This window comes from Acanthochromis polyacanthus, chromosome 8 (genome assembly GCF_021347895.1).
Source record: "Acanthochromis polyacanthus isolate Apoly-LR-REF ecotype Palm Island chromosome 8, KAUST_Apoly_ChrSc, whole genome shotgun sequence".
In the NCBI taxonomy this organism is placed as follows: Eukaryota; Metazoa; Chordata; class Actinopteri; family Pomacentridae; genus Acanthochromis; species Acanthochromis polyacanthus.
Window position 1 is genome coordinate 11809904 of NC_067120.1, and position 15687 is coordinate 11825590.

At 39.1% G+C, this 15687-nt stretch overlaps 2 protein-coding genes across 3 annotated transcripts; one reads left to right on the forward strand and one right to left on the reverse strand.

Moving 5' to 3' along the window:
• Window positions 1–902: 902 nt before the first annotated feature.
• Window positions 903–4435, reverse strand: lrrc61 (leucine rich repeat containing 61). Its single transcript, XM_051952386.1, has 10 exons — window positions 4237–4435; window positions 4058–4111; window positions 2984–3079; window positions 2759–2905; window positions 2586–2646; window positions 2351–2436; window positions 2194–2259; window positions 2006–2074; window positions 1687–1812; window positions 903–1567 (listed from the first exon to the last, which is right to left on the reverse strand). Exons 2-10 carry the CDS (start codon window positions 4083–4085, stop codon window positions 1461–1463), a joined length of 786 nt encoding a protein of 261 aa, XP_051808346.1. The 5' UTR covers window positions 4086–4111; window positions 4237–4435; the 3' UTR covers window positions 903–1460.
• Window positions 4436–5182: 747 nt separating this feature from the next.
• Window positions 5183–14019, forward strand: cib2 (calcium and integrin binding family member 2). Of its 2 annotated transcripts, XM_022190578.2 has the most exons (7): window positions 5183–5707; window positions 5835–6067; window positions 7467–7501; window positions 10458–10569; window positions 11647–11794; window positions 11897–12092; window positions 13228–14019. In XM_022190578.2, the coding sequence occupies exons 2-7, from the start codon at window positions 6017–6019 to the stop codon at window positions 13247–13249; spliced, it is 564 nt and encodes a 187-aa protein (XP_022046270.1). In that variant the 5' UTR covers window positions 5183–5707; window positions 5835–6016; the 3' UTR covers window positions 13250–14019. The 2 variants fall into 2 exon arrangements, with proteins under 2 accessions (XP_022046270.1, XP_022046263.1); XM_022190571.2 differs by having other exon boundaries at window positions 5183–6067.
• The last annotated feature ends 1668 nt before the right edge of the window (window positions 14020–15687 follow it).

A 15687-nucleotide genomic window follows, 5' to 3' on the forward strand; every position in this document is an offset into this window, starting at 1 on the left:
GATTATTTTTTAATGACACACAGAGACCATCACAACAGTATCGAACAAAACCAAAAATGAATACATACATACTACCTCTTAAATTTTAAATTCTCTACTTTACTTTGAAACATGTCTGATGTTTAAAGCTATTCATTATCTCCTATCCCCTCCTCCTATGCCTGGCCTGTCCAGGCAGTGGCAGTGCAGGACAACAGCATCTACTAGAGGTGACTGGGTACTACATTTCGGAAGGACAGCTTTTGGTTAATCTGCTTTCTCAATTAAATCTGTGGGGAAATGGAATTCCATCCCCAGAATTGCATTAAAGACTCAAGAAGCTTTGCAATGCTTCAACCAAGCCTCAAGCTTCGGCTCAAATCAGCACTAAAAATGTCCCCACCATGGATTGACTTTAATTTATTGTATTTACTGCTTCCATTTGTATCTCACAAAAACACCTGTCATGAATTATGTTGCTTTTTGTAGTGTACTTGTTATTCTGAAGTTGGTCTTCATGTAGTCTACAAGATATAAATTAGCTGCTGACTAAATCTGGTGTTATTACTTTAAATTGTGCACTGCCCTTGCAAAAAGAAACAACTAAATAAAATGTAAACAAAAGGAAATACCACTGATCTTGACCGTGTATGGCCTGGATATTTCTGCCCATATTCGTACATGAAATAAATTTGCATGTACAATTTCACCAGCAGGTGGCTCCAGTGTCCTGTTTCTGGGACTTGACTAATCTCACAAGAGGGACTTCAACAGATTGCACAATTCTTTCCATACAACACTTGAGTAATACATCATCTGTGGCTCTGGGTGTTCAAACATTAAATAATATGTCATGTATCAGTTGAACTAAATTAGACTACATAAATAAATATGACAACAAAAAAAAAATCAAGGACACCGTACACCTTTGAAAGATTTGTATTTTCCACAGGTTCGCTGTACACATAGTAAAGTTTATGGTATAAAACAAGTAGAAACAGCTGCAACAATCATTCAATCACATTTCTTTTTGCAAAAAACTCCACTTACAAGGAAAGCATACAGCATGGGACACATTAATTCCCCAAATTATCCAGCAATGCAAAATGGAAAAAAGCTCTGAATTATGAAAACCTATAGAAATTCATAAGCAGCATAGCTTCCAGCATAAAAGCAGGGTACAACATGGTACAAAATGCACACTGTGCAAGTAAAGACATCTTTGAGCCAAACTGAGGGATGTCAGTGTGGGTAAAGGTTTTCAAACCACTTATACGTTTCGTCCTATGCATAGGATGTGCACAACTTCGACAAATGCTACACACTGCAACACAGAGCATGTGTTCCGGGCAATGACAGTTATCAAGCATTTGGATATAGTGTGGTCATTTGAAAAACCTACAGTACATTAGTCATGGTATATCGCACAACAAAAAGGGTTGCTAAATTTTGCACACAAAACGTGTCCAAAATAGCCCAAACTAGATGGCAAACTGCTTTGGCTGCTTCTTCAGGCTCATGGATCTTTCAGTTTGTGAAATCACATGAGTGGCTCTGTTGTTGAGGAGTCTGCATTCATGAAGAACATCTGGAGAAAGACAAACACAGGGCAAGGATTACATAGAACACCTAAATATAGTTGACCACCGGCTAGATCACATGCAGCAGTTTTTTTTTAAAGAAGCAGCTCTGCAAAGAACTTCTTACCATTGAACTGTTTGTAGGCTTCTTCAATAATGGCATTGTTTGACCTCTTTATCTCCCAGTAGCTATCTTCCACCCATGGCTTGCAATCGGGATGTTCAATAAGTTGTCCATTCTTGTATAAACCAGCTAATCAATTACACAGAGAAAAAAAAACGTAGTCAAATGAAACAACGTTAAACATGCTGCAACACAGATGTCAGTAATGCTATTCAACGACTGTGTGTGTGTGTCAAATAAATACTAGAATCAACAACATAATCTAATAAATTGAGAGCAATAGTAAGTGACTAGTACACTAGCGTACTAGTTAAAAATATACCTTTGATTGTATCATCAATGTCTTTGCATAACTGGTACAAGTCACTCCCACGTCCGACAATTCTTTCACCTACAATTCAAACACATTAAGGACATATATAAAGATTTCCAAACCGAAGAACACATTCAAAACAGCCTCAGAGTTCAATGGCAAGTGAAACAACAAATGGGGAGAAAAAAAAATCTTACCGTCCAGCACCTTGATGTTGGGGAACATCTCCAGAACTACGGTTCTATATAATGCGTTCCTGCACACTAACATAAGCAAAGTCATTTTAAGTTCACTAATCAAGATGTCCATCAACAGAGATGCGCGTAAAATTTAAATCAAATCACTGAAAATTACCTGGATTAGTGTAATTATACGTGTTGTCTTTAAGACGTATATTTTCAAGCTTTCTCAAAGAAGCAAGGCAGTGTAGGTTCTCAGTGCTGTTGAGAAACCATTCCTCATTATTCATCAAATGATTTTATGTTTTACTTCAACAACATTCTTCACTGTTATAATGTGGTATATTGTGACATGTTCACGGTCCCGTTTATCTGGGGCATGCATTCAGTCAGTTGCCATGTAATCCTACCTGGATATGACATTACCAGCTATGTTCAAGTTCTGTAAACTGTCACAACTACGCAGGGGATCTGGAAATACAAAAGCAAAAAAAAAATAATTGTAAGAAAAATTGAGTCTATTCATGACAGAAATTTTCCAAAAAGGACGGAAATAAAGTCCTTTCTGCTCGTGAAATCTCACCCAAATTGGAGATCCTGTTGGCAGACAAATTAAGCACAGAAAGAAGCCGAAGGGAGGCCAGAGGAGCTAAATTTGAGATATTATTTCCAGAGAGGTCCAGTCTCTCCAGATTTATACACTCCCCGATGCATCCAAGATCATGTATACCTATAAGACGCACAATAAAAAATGAAACAATAATAGAATTTTGCAGAAATAAACAATATCATAACAATTTCTACTTACCAAGACCTCTCAATTTGAGAAACAGTATCGACTCCAAATCAAATTCTCCTGTACGGGACTTGAGCAGCACAGCGGTTATCTTCTCGCAGTCTGCATCTGAAAGAGTCGCGGTGAAAACGCTGCGGCTTAATAAGGCATACTCACTTTTCTATTCTTATACACGCAATACAATTACAGTCTGTATCTGTGAGTCAGCACTGCAAAAGAAGATGCTGGAAGCGTTGTGACTGTTTGGTTTACAGTGGAATAAGCAAATACGGTAAATAACCTCTGCAATCATCTCTAAACAGGAGGCACCCAGTCATGTAGTCCCTGAATTTCATGTCTGGCAGCACACAGATTTTCCTCTGCCAGCTCCAGAAGAAAGGGTCACAGACAGGCAGATGTGCTCTTCTCTGCATTGTTGCGTGAATAAATAACAACTGAGGGAGTTATATTTGGTATAATTACCTAAGGCAGTGTCAGTTTTAGACATGAAAGCCTCTTCAAATGAAACCAAGAAGCGGAGATGACTGAGAGAATATCAGACTAACCAGAGATAATGATGCCTGGCTGTTTTTTCCCCCCTCATTTCATCCAGATTTACACCAACACATGGTTTATTTAGTTCACTTTGTATGTGAACTGTTGAAGGACTGCCAGACAAGGTCCATGACACAAGTAAATAAAGATGAAAAGGGCAGTGGGAGGGATATGTAGGAGCTACAGACGGAAACGTTGCATTAGTCACCTGCAGAAATAAAGGTTGAGGTTAGTTTTGCCTCACTGTCTGCCAACAGCAGCGTTAAATGTTGTTAGCTCGGGTTAGTAGCTGCTTCTGTGTTAGCTTTGAGCGTCGTTAGTATGACGGCGGCTGCGTGGATTCATGGGGATGATTCAGCCGGATGAAAGTGGGTGTGTTGATTCATGAAATGGTAAATGTTTGCCCCCTTTTTTCCTGCGATGACACACGCAAAATGTTTAGTGACAAACATTAGGGTTTTGGCTACACTTTAGCTGAAAGCACGGCTAGCTAGCATAAGCCGCTAGTGGCTAGCATAGCGCCGTAGCAACAAGCTATCCATCACAACTTACCTTGATCTTTTTCTCGCTTCGAGTCCATCCTGGGCAACTTTGCTGCTCAGAAAGCTACAAAAACCCAACAGAGAGACGCGATTTCAAGCAGAGAAGTGGAAAGGCAAGGCAGCGGTTGGTTTGGGGAAGTGTGAAATTGTCATCTGTCCTGGGGTGCCGTCAGGACACGATTACTGTACCGCTGAGCTGTAATAGCAGCAGGCAGGTGGAGGACACGGACCAGCCTCCGCAGTCCGGCTCCGGATCCACACGGAGGGAGGCAGAGGGGAGGACGAGGCTGGATAAAAGGCTGCTGTGTCGTTAGATGTTACCTCCGTGCAACAGGTTCTCTGTATCAATTAAAAGTTTTGTTCTCATCACAGCAAAAATTGATTCCTCTATCGACCTTCATAATGGGTCTGTCGACGGTGAATGGAGGTGCAATTAAAAGTAATAATGCTCAGTGATCAAATCAAAGGGGCAGCAAATAAATGAGAATGCAAATCTAATCAAGCAGAAATAACCAACAAATAAATATCAGAGGACGACTTTTTTTAAAATACACATAATAGCAAAAGCATCACAAAAGCAGATTGCGAATTTACAAACAGATAATATATATATATTTTAAATTTATTGTATTTTCACAAATATTTCCTTATTAATTGATTCGATCAAACTGTTACAATTAAATTTAATTATATAAATTTATTTCTTAAATTAGGCACAGTTGGTGGCAATTTAGAAAAAGAGTGTCATTTGTTGTAGTAAACAACACATATTCAGTTCAGTCCAATACAACTTTTTTATGTAGCACTTTAACCAACCATAGATTGAAGCAAAGTGGTGTACATCCAGAACAAGGCAAATAAAATACTGATGAATTTGTTTTCATTGGTGTATATTATCTATAAACATCTATCAAAACACCCCTGTTAATTCTATGTACGTATTAATATACATTCTATCTATCTATCTATCTATCTATCTATCTATCTATCTATCTATCTATCTATCTATCTATCTATCTAATTATTGATAATTTAATTGTTTGCAATATCCTTCATTTAACATTTGAAGCCAAATAAAACAACAAAAAACACAATATATTATGTAAAATTAAGGCTAAAAAAATCTATGTTAAATATGGAAAATTACTGTAATTTTGAGTTGCTTATTTTCCAGTATTTTATTTATTTTTAAAATTTTCATTATTATTATTATTGTGGATTATTTTTCCATCAGATTTTTGTGTCTGAAGGTGCCAGAATCAGACATATTTATGTGTATAATGTAAATTATCAGTGTTGGATTGTATTAGGCTGTATACTGGAATAATGTACATATCCTTAATTATATTTCAGGTGGAAAAATGATAGGTACATTTATGTGCTGTCTCACTGAAGATGAAGAATGAATAAACCAAACCATAAGATCAATGCAACTCAACAACAACAACAACAACAACAATACTACTACAACTAATGATAAGACCAATAATAATAGGATTTAATTGATTCTGTTGTTTTCTTGTGTAGTTACATCATCCAGCAGGTTCTAGTTCACATGCATTTATTTATTTCTTTACTCGAGGTCTCATTGGTCTGTGTGACTCCTCTGGACTCCACCTGGGAGCTCCAGGAGAAGCGGATCAGTTTGCACCATGAAGAGGTTTTGCGCTCCTTTGGGTCCGCAGAGTATATCCACCGCCTCCCACATAGCTGGACACTGATCCTCCACTTTTCATTTCCCTGTTTTTGTTTTTGCTTTTAATGCTCGCGTCCTCTCCGTGTGGCAGCCATGGCGAACATCTAACGGACGGACATCGGTAACCTTTTCTCAGAGTTTGCATCGACACCAGTCCGTCCTGTGAGGAGACTTGGACTCCGCGGACTCCAACCCTTAAATGCCTTTCATTGAGAAAAGGCTTCGGACGTTCAGTGTGGTGAATGTTTACAAGCAGCACGTCACCTGATTAAGATGGGAAATAAGCAAACTATATTTACCGACGAGCAACTTGATGCTTACCAGGTAAGACTGCATGCTGGAGTCTCGCTGTTGGAGGACATATAAGTCCAAATAAATCAGATAATTAGGCATATAATAATGTCAAGTAATTCAATCATATCAGCAGATGTTCATGCAATTTAAAAATGTGTTCCTGGATGACAAGGTGGAGTAAAAAGCTGAGTAAAAGTTAAGATTTAGATCATTTAATGCCTATTTACTCAGTGTCTAACAGGCTGACATGATTTTATTTATCTATTGTCTGTGTTTTTTATGATATTGAAAGGAGAAAAAAGCAAATTGACATTTTCAGTATTGACCATCAGTGCCAGCAGGTGGGTCCTGATTCCCCAGCCATTTAATTAATGATGCACCGTGATCGTTTCCTGCCAGACTGTGCTCACTTATGACCCCACTCTGTTTAAATATCGACATCGTCTTGATAGGCGAGAATAGCAGAAGGTTTTGATTTTACTGCAAACTGGAGGATCTAATGTACCCCGAGTCACCACCTCTGAGGACCTGACTTCTGTTTTCCCATGAAGGAAGACATCTTCGTGTGCACAGGTTTATCATGTGATTAGGTGTGGACTTAATAATTGATGCTAAGCCAGCGTGATATGCTGTGAAACTCTACTCTCAGGATGCAGTTTAGTTCTCAAGAGCCTCTCTGGTTACTCCAGGTACGCTTTAAAGGCCTTTCTTAGACCACTGTTGCTTTCAGTTTGTCTTAAAATTGTGAGTTTCCATCTTGGGTACCAAATTTTTTTCTTTTTCTTTTGCTTCTCCTATTCAAAGATGTAACAGTGAATATGACATCAGCTGACTGGTCTGATTTGTTCACCAAGCTCAAAGAGTTTAACTTCACAGACACCACTGTGCTATCTTTCCTCATGTGTAGGCAGAACTCATAGTGTAATAGGTCATGATGGTTAGTCAGATGCTGCTTCAAACACACTCACACACACACACTTATCATCACCCAAACGTCTTTGCTGAGCCTCTTTTGGCACGAAAGCAAAGCAGGATGCTTTATTTTTCAGTAAATCACACTGTCTGTAGATCTCAGCTGACTGCGCTCTGCTTCTTACACCCAACAGCACAAGCTCTCACAGGACGGATACAAAAGAAAAATGTAAATTGAGTTGCCTCTGGTAGGGCTGTTTGGGTAATGCGTGTGCCAACACATGCATGTCAGACAACAGCAGCTCATGTTCCCTCATGTAGTCACACACATCATCATCTAGGAGAAACCAGACACCTCCAATAGCGTTTTACTGTAATGTTTGCTCACATGACTTCAGAGGAACTGTAGCATCATTTTATATGACTCACATGTGCCATTTATAGTTTTTTAATTGTAAATATGTCATTAAGTATTTCATATACTTTTCTCTTGATGTGCTTTATTCTCTCATTGCAGGACTGTACGTTTTTCACTCGCAAAGAAATTCTACGGTAAGAATTTTCGTAGCTGTAGCTTTTGATTCTGATTGGTCACTGCTGATCAGGTGTAAGACACATTGTACCACCTTCTCTAACCATAAGTTGACACACATAACAGAGTCTAATACATCTGTCTTAATGTGGTCAGTTCTTGCTCCGTGCACTGCAGATATCATGTGGTGAGTGGTCATGAGTTTGACATGTATGTTAAACCACAAACCACACTTGAATTGCAAAACTCTGTATAAAAAGGACCGCTTCAGACTGCATTTACCTCCAGTTGGAGGACTTAAAAGAGTCAGCTGAGCAAAATTCTCAGAGCAAAAGGCTTCCCACCTGAGAAATTTGACACTCAGGTTGACCCAGCTACTGTCTGTAACACTCTGGTACTCCTAGCATCAGTAAATATATTTTAATTTTTGCACATTGTCAACATTACTTTGGCATAGTTAGAGCTGACCATTACATGTGTATTGGTTGATTAAGAGAGCAGATTTGAATGAGTACTGTTTTGTTGGCTTCATAATGCACTGATTTACAGCAATTCATTTAAAATGAGGGAGAATTTCGACACACAGGCACAATTTTACTGACATATACATGTCATGTTCTTTTGTTTTAATCTGTGCACATGCAATTTCCAGTAATACAGTTACAGGTTGTAATTGTGCTGTGTGTAAATGTTTATGCTAGTACACAGTGTGTTTCATGTCATAAGATACAGAAAGCACATCAAACAGTAGATGCAAGGTAATTTTACTAAATGTAGTCATTTAAAATGTAACTAATGAGGTACAGTAAGTGATTCTGCTGATAATCCCAGCAAATAACAACAAGATGCAGCATACAGCCCAGTGCAAACACGTGCAATCTCTTTGCTGCAGTGTGTGACGTTATTAAATGTGACTGCTGTTGTCAGTGAACATCTAGACGTTTCTCTCCCGTAGCTCAGTATGTTACCTAAGCCTCTGGAAGTCAGGTTGACCTTTTGACTGAGGTGTTGTTTTCAGTGCCACCCAATGAAGTGTCACATTGCTGCCTCTTTCGACATGTGCGACCCCAACATTTTAAAAAAATTAACTCAATATTAATCTATCTGGTGTCATGACTCACCGGGTAGCATCATCGCTCTCTTCCTGTCACTCAGCCACTCGACGATGAGCATAAATGACGTGGTTTTCTACCTAATGGAATTGACCAGTGATGCTCACATTTCAGTATCTTTTGTCGGCGCTTCTAGATGCTGCAAGATAAATAGCTACTTAAAGAAATTAAATGCACAAACTCAAGAATGTGGCAGTGTAACGCAAGATAATGATGAAAGTCGTGCGATGCAATACGTGGCAGCAATGTGGTGTCTGATTTGTTTCCATACAAGTCCAGGAAAGCTTTCGTTTCTCTGATAAGATACGTCTTTATTCGTGCTCTGTCGCTGCCTTCGGAAAGTACTTGAACTTTGAAGAAGGAAAGAAAAGCTACATTTTACACAGCATGTTTGTTTGGTTGTACATTTTTTATTTGCTAAGCAGAGGAGATAAAACATGCTCCATTAAAATTGCAAGACAGCGTCATTTTTTCCCCCAGCAAGATTCTCTATAATGAGACTTTTCATTTTAATGTTCTCCTTTCAGCATTTCACTAAACTGGACACAGTTTGTGGAGAGAGGCTTTTTTTTGTAATTCTCATTTTCATTATGTTGTATTTTCTTTCCAACGTAACATTTTTCTGCCCTTTTCTATAACAAATAGTGTGCATGTACTTGTTTCACCTCCTGATATTGAATTGACTTTGATTCCAAGGCTAGCAGCAGATTGGAAACAAAATTGACAATTGGCAGAGGGCGTGATAGGGTCCTACGCTTTATGACCTTCATAAAGCACTCTTATTTCTGTCCACAGCTGCAACTGTTACAGCACAGTTACATAACATCGAGGAAAGAGGCCCTTCCTGATGGCCAGACAATGACGGATTTAAACCCTGTTGCCAAATCCAGCGTTAGCATCAGATCATCATTTCAGTGTTCGGTATCTTCAAATGTGCAGTCATTTTGGACTGAACAGAATCCAGTTCACAATGCAGTTTGCAAACACTTTCCAGGGTCACGGTGCGTTGAAGCTGCAGGTTTAGTCGTTCATTTCCAGCAGCGTAGCACTGAATCTCCATCACTTTGACAGGTTTATATAATTTAATTGTAGTGAGTTTGTCCTCAAAGACCAGTGTTCCTGCTGATAAATGGCTTAGCTCTGGAAATGAAGGTTCACACTGACAAGATTAGTCAAAGGACAGGATGAAGTGGAGGCTGTAGATAAGCACAGACTGTCCAGACATCATGTTCTAAACAGGAACACAGCCTCCTCACAGTCTATAGATATTGTTCTCTGTAATAAACAATGTTAAATTAAAGGTTTAAGGTTAAAATGCAATCAAAGAGACATAGTAGACTGTAGTGGGAATATATTCAAGAAATAGCATTGCATCTACACTGTGGGCTATAAGTTTCCATACATAGGAAAAATAAACATTTTATATTGGACAACCGTTTTTATTTACATAATGTGCTCTATATGATTACCATTGTTTCGAAATCACATATTAATGTGTGTTTTCCACTGTTTCCACTGAACTTGCATGAGTACAGTTGAAGTTGTGCTTGTAATGGCGATAGTGATGCGTTCCTTGAGATGATTTATGTCTCGTATCTTCACCTGATACACCATGGCCTTCAAGTGCCCCCAAAGACAGAATCAAATGCATCTTCTAGGGTATCTGAAACATACAACATTATACATTTGCCTATGTATGGAAACTTATGGCCTATCCTGTAGTTGCAAACTCTACATTACATCAGTTGTGCAAGTGTATCACAAGTATGTTTTCAGTCATGCACTGATTCTTCTCTGAATTACAGGAAGTCAGAAACAACAAGAGACACAATGGTTCAAAAAGTGTTTGTGTTTCTTATTGCAGGTTGCACGGCAGGTACCATGAGTTGGCTCCACATCTTGTACCGATGGACTACACCAATGAACCGGATTGTAAACTGCCGTTAGCCTTGATAGTCAACATGCCAGAATTAAAGGTAAATTTAAAAAAGCCTTTCTTAACAATGCCTCCAATATGATGTCAACTCTTTCTGTCTCTCCATGTTGTGTTTGCGAATTTTGCATTGTACTACAAGGGCACACACCTAATCAATACACTCTCTCTTCCAGAGGACGGAATTGATTTTTAACCGTCAGCATCCCTGATCTGATTGTATGACACCGCATCCTGTGAGCTTATGAAAGTTAATGTGCCATGAAATGCTCTGCCTCTCTATGCTGACACATTCATTCCCTCCTATTTTTAAGCTTCTGTCATTTGGGGAAAAAAAAACATCTAGAAAGTTTAGAAATGGCATTAACGGCCACATTTGCCTCCACTTTCCTCCCACACATGAAGGCTGTAGTATTTAATACAGATTCCTTATCCACTGAGGGTTTAGCAGAGACTCATAATGTGCTCCTCTTCTTGGCATAATTGGCCCTTTCTTGTAAAACTGTCAGAGTTTTGAGCATGGCAGGAGAAAGATGGAGACCACCGCAGGCGGGATATATGATGCCCAGACAATGCACAGTCACCCAGAACCATCTACAACTTCATAACCATAAATATTCTTATCTTGCTGAAGACTAATGAGCTGCATCGAGTCGACTTGGATGATTCAGGCTCCACTGACAAGCCTCTGGATGTCAAGTCAAAAACAGCATTGCTTCATTTTTCTTCTTTTGCTGCTCTTGTTTTGACCCCAAACTCAGGCCAGCATTGCTTGTAGGTGTAGAGATCACAAGTGTTGTTGGATACTACAAGTTGTGTCAAACCACCTTATTATCTTTGATATAGAGGCCCTAGTAGCAACTTATGGTTGGTCAGTGGATGAGAAAATATTGGTTTCACTGTACCGGCAAAGAGAGAGAGTCAGCTCTTTTCAGCTGAGCCCTTTGATCAGCAGAATACATCAAAATGTTTATACCCCGGCAGCTCGTATGTGAAGCCACGTGTTAATGAAACCACGAGAGTCTTTATAAACTACATGCTATATTGTAATTAATTGCAAGGACGGTTAAATTTAGGTCAATGTGTAACTGCATTAAGCATCATCTTGTTTCTTCTACAGGAAAATCCGTTCCGTAACAGGATTGTGGAGTCTTTCTCCGAGGACGGGATGGGGAATCTCAGCTTCAATGAGTTTGTGGACATGTTTTCAGTCCTCAGTGAAATGGCTCCCCGAGAACTCAAGGCCATATATGCCTTTAAAATATATGGTAATTGCAAATTTCTCATCATCATTCACAACTTTTAAAATTCACCAAAACTGAATTAAATCAAATTTCTGAAATATTTCCTGTAACCTCTGTTGCTGATAGATTTCAATGTGGATAACTACTTGTGCAAGGAGGATCTCGAAAAGACTCTAAATAAGCTGACAAAGGAGGAGTTGACTCCTGAGGAGGTCCAGTTGGTGTGTGAGAAAGCCATCGAGGAGGCAGATTTGGACGGTGACAACAAACTCTCATTTGCGGACTTTGAAAATATGATAACCAGGGCTCCGGATTTTCTAAGGTAATTATATGTATGTTACTTAAGACAACTAATATATCAGGATTGTGTTTATATATAAGCATTTTTCATAGCATTGTGTATACAATATTTGTGAGCAAAGCTCACCCTAACATGCTTATAATCCTTAGTCACCACTATGCACATTCAGTTACACCCTAAACCCCAAAAATCACAGATACATATAAAAAGGAATGCTGTTTTTTTTAAATCACCTCAGTGCCACCATTTGTTAGTGCCAGAAACTGTACAAATAGAAAACATCATGGCTTTTCAAATTTCTTTCCAGCTCTGTAAAGAAAAATAACTAGAAATCAGTTTAAAATTGCAGCATTTGATCATAATCACTTTGTTCTACATGCTTCATTTTTATAAACTGCCAAAATTTAAACTTTGTAGTAACTAGAAAGTGCAAATAAATAAATAAATCTGGGTTCCGGTGCAACTAGGAAGCCATGACTAACTCAGTAAAGACCAACAGTAATGTGACAAGAAATCTGGTGCAAAAATTCCCAACTGACCGGGGAGAAGAAAAACACATACTAATAAATAAATCAATGCAGCAGGGCACCGAGGAGCCAGTTATCAGCAAGTTGTTGGAAGATACATTCAGCATGGTGCAGTATCTTTCTATGGTTGATGTGCAGAGTAGTGTAACAAATGCAGTTTGTAAATGTAAATAGACCCATTCAGATAGCCTGGTACTGGTACTGGTAACAGCTGTGGGCACTTATGAGGGTACTAACTCCATTTTTTTATATTTGTAAAAGAATTAAAGTAATCTAGTTATATTCTTCTTTTTTCTGATATTTTAACTGTCTCATACCAGACAAGAGACATTTCTGAGTTCTCTCTACTTCTAGCGGTGGTTGTGCTGTTGCCATAGCGATGCAGGGCTGTATACTGCTGTGAAACATGAGCCCTCAGTGAATAAAGTCGTGACTGGAGCAAAAACAGCCAGAAACTGCTTTGGGTTCAGAGACTTAAAATACAAACAGCCTCATCTCTGTTAATCCCCCCTGAAAAGATGAACACATCCATTAGGGATTCCAGTGTTTAAACTCACACTTACAGCAAGACAGTATGTTGCATGCACAGTGAATGCTGATGCCTTGTCTTCTTTCTTTTGTCGTCCCAGTACCTTCCATATACGAATCTAAAAGGGCTGGATGGACACTTCCTAAGGTCAGCGGCTTGCTAAACCTGAGGACTCTCACTGACTGGTACGCCTGCCTCTTATTGTCGTCTTCAAAAACGGCAACCGCGGTCCTCAGCGGCATCTTCTCCAGCTGTGCTTACCTCAGTGAAGTCTGCTGGATTTGGGGACAATATACGGGTTGAAGCTGAATTCCGTGACTTTAGATTGGAATTGTTTTCCTTTGACTACCTATGAAAGGGCTCAACCTTAACTGGATAAAAGGCTAATCTTTCTACATTTTAAGGTTGAAAAATTAAGTCCAAAATGAGCCAGACTCTGGGTTAGTGCCTGTTGCGCACATTCATGAATGCATAAAAATGCTTATCTGTCTGTATTGCACATGAGATAAATCCTGGTGACGTCTTCCTACAGCGACACACTAAATGTTCAGTATTTATAATTTTTATTTATATTTATAACACTATGGAAAAAGCTTGATGTGGATGATAACACAGCACTGACATTAAGGGCATACAGATATTCTATAAGAGCTATGCAGTATTTTTAGATGCAGTGTCTACGTTGTGACTTTTGCCTGTGGAACTGGAACATGATGACAATCATATCTTACTGTTCTCCAGTTAGATGAAGGGCTTTGTCATCTGGACTAAATATCGGTAGCTTTCATCTTCTGCCTCAGCCATTATCATGAGATGTTAGTTACGGCCATCTTTTGGATATGTATTTATAGTATTTCATGTGAATTCCGAATAAATAAATGTTTTATCTCTGCGTTCTGATTGAATTACTTTGTGCGGCCGCATCTGTGAGGGTTATTGTCGACTGTTCTGACCTGCAGCTTTAATGAGTTCTTCATCTGACCAACCCGCCCTGCACAGATTGTGCACAGTAAAAGATCAGGAAATGACTGCGCCCCTGCACTGCCCATTATATGAGCTGTAATAACTTGTTAAGGATGATCGTTAGGGGCGAGCTGCCTCAGCATTCGCAAGCATGATTGCATCCTGCACACACAGTTAAACTAAACAGAAAGCTGAAGGAAATGGTCTGAACCGTGCTGGTTGATGATTAACAGGTTGTGGTTTCTGGGCTGTAGGGTGCAGATTTGCATCAGATACATGTGGAGAACAGTGTGCTGTTGTTTTGGTACAGCTCATGATCAAATGGATGCCGGGTAGCCGTACACGGACACCTTGTTTTCAGCATGTTTTGTGTCATGCATCTGCTAACAGTCACAACTCGTCTGCAGCGTCTGCGAAATGGATATGACCCGGTTAAATGGTGCTGAGTCTGATAAACACAGAACAGCTATGAAGTAGAAATTTAGATGCCAGCTGCAGGCTGAAGCAAGATAAAACATAAAACCAAGACTGCTGCATGTGTTTTAAGTGGAAAGAGTTTTGGTTATTCTCCTGTTAGCTGTTAGTAATACAAACACTGAAACAAGAAATGAGATTAAACTCATTAAGGAATCTCTAAACTACACCTTGGCCCAGACAGAGAAAAAAAACGTGAGAAAACTGTATCTGAGCAAACACAGAGCCACACTGAAAATGAAAAATGATACCAAATGCCTTTTTTCAACTGAAGGAGGGTTTGTCTGTTAAGCAGTGTGCAGTCATCAGAGCAGCCAGTTAACTCTCCCCTCCGTTATCTCGACTTCCTTTTATGAGGCCAGTATCAAATATTCAGAGTAATACGCTGCTGATTGTGTGGCTTCATTAATTACTGGACTCGCTCATTCCAGCAGAGAAGCTTCTGGTGCAACGTGATACTGGAGCTGTAAAGCCGCCATTACTGGAGGCGACTGTTCCTGAGGTAGAGAGGAGCCAAACAGTGTGTGAAACTCACACTGGTTTCACTGCATGATGCCTTGTTTGTGTTAATTTGATCTGATTTGAGACGGCGCCTTGAGTTTTTACAGCAGAACAGCGGGAAGTTTCACAAACTGCTTAAGAGCGAAGAGATTATTGTGGAAGTTGGTGCTGCTTCATTTGTTTTGTACCTGTTCCCATTGACATCATAAGCAATAAATGAATCATTATTAGGTGTTTTTTTTAGCATGGCAGTGTGATAAAAATATTAACACTTGACAAATAAAATCGTATTAAATATATGTTTTTGCATGTTTCTTAATACTTTAGGACAACTGTGCAAACTCCATCTGCAGACCATGAGATGTGAGTGAAAGCTCGAAAAGAAATAAGTGGAACTTGAGTTAATTTTTATTTGTTTATTTATGTATTTCTGAGTTTTGACTACACACACACACACAGAGAGAGAGAGAGAGAGAGAGAGAAAACATAACTTTAAACATGCAAAAGTAAAAAAAACAACGTAAGGCACATTCAAAATGAATTCGAGGTGTACAAACAATTAACAAAAAAACTGCTAACAAAATGAACATGCAGAGAAACAAGCAAAAATCAAGTTCCTTTG

Excerpts from the sequence above, each read along its gene's own strand:
- lrrc61 (XM_051952386.1), bottom strand. The coding sequence starts at position 4,085 with ATGGACTCGAAGCGAGAAAAAGATCAAG. Across the intron at positions 2,260-2,350 it reads GTATAATTACACTAATCCAG|TGTGCAGGAACGCATTATAT; the intron begins GTAATTTTCAGT and ends TGCTTATGTTAG. Across the intron at positions 2,075-2,193 it reads CAACATCAAGGTGCTGGACG|GTGAAAGAATTGTCGGACGT; the intron begins GTAAGATTTTTT and ends TTTGAATTGTAG.
- cib2 (XM_022190571.2), top strand. The coding sequence starts at position 6,017 with ATGGGAAATAAGCAAACTATATTTACCGACGAGCAACTTGATGCTTAC. Across the intron at positions 6,068-7,466 it reads AGCAACTTGATGCTTACCAG|GACTGTACGTTTTTCACTCG; the intron begins GTAAGACTGCAT and ends CTCTCATTGCAG. Across the intron at positions 12,093-13,227 it reads AGGGCTCCGGATTTTCTAAG|TACCTTCCATATACGAATCT; the intron begins GTAATTATATGT and ends TTGTCGTCCCAG.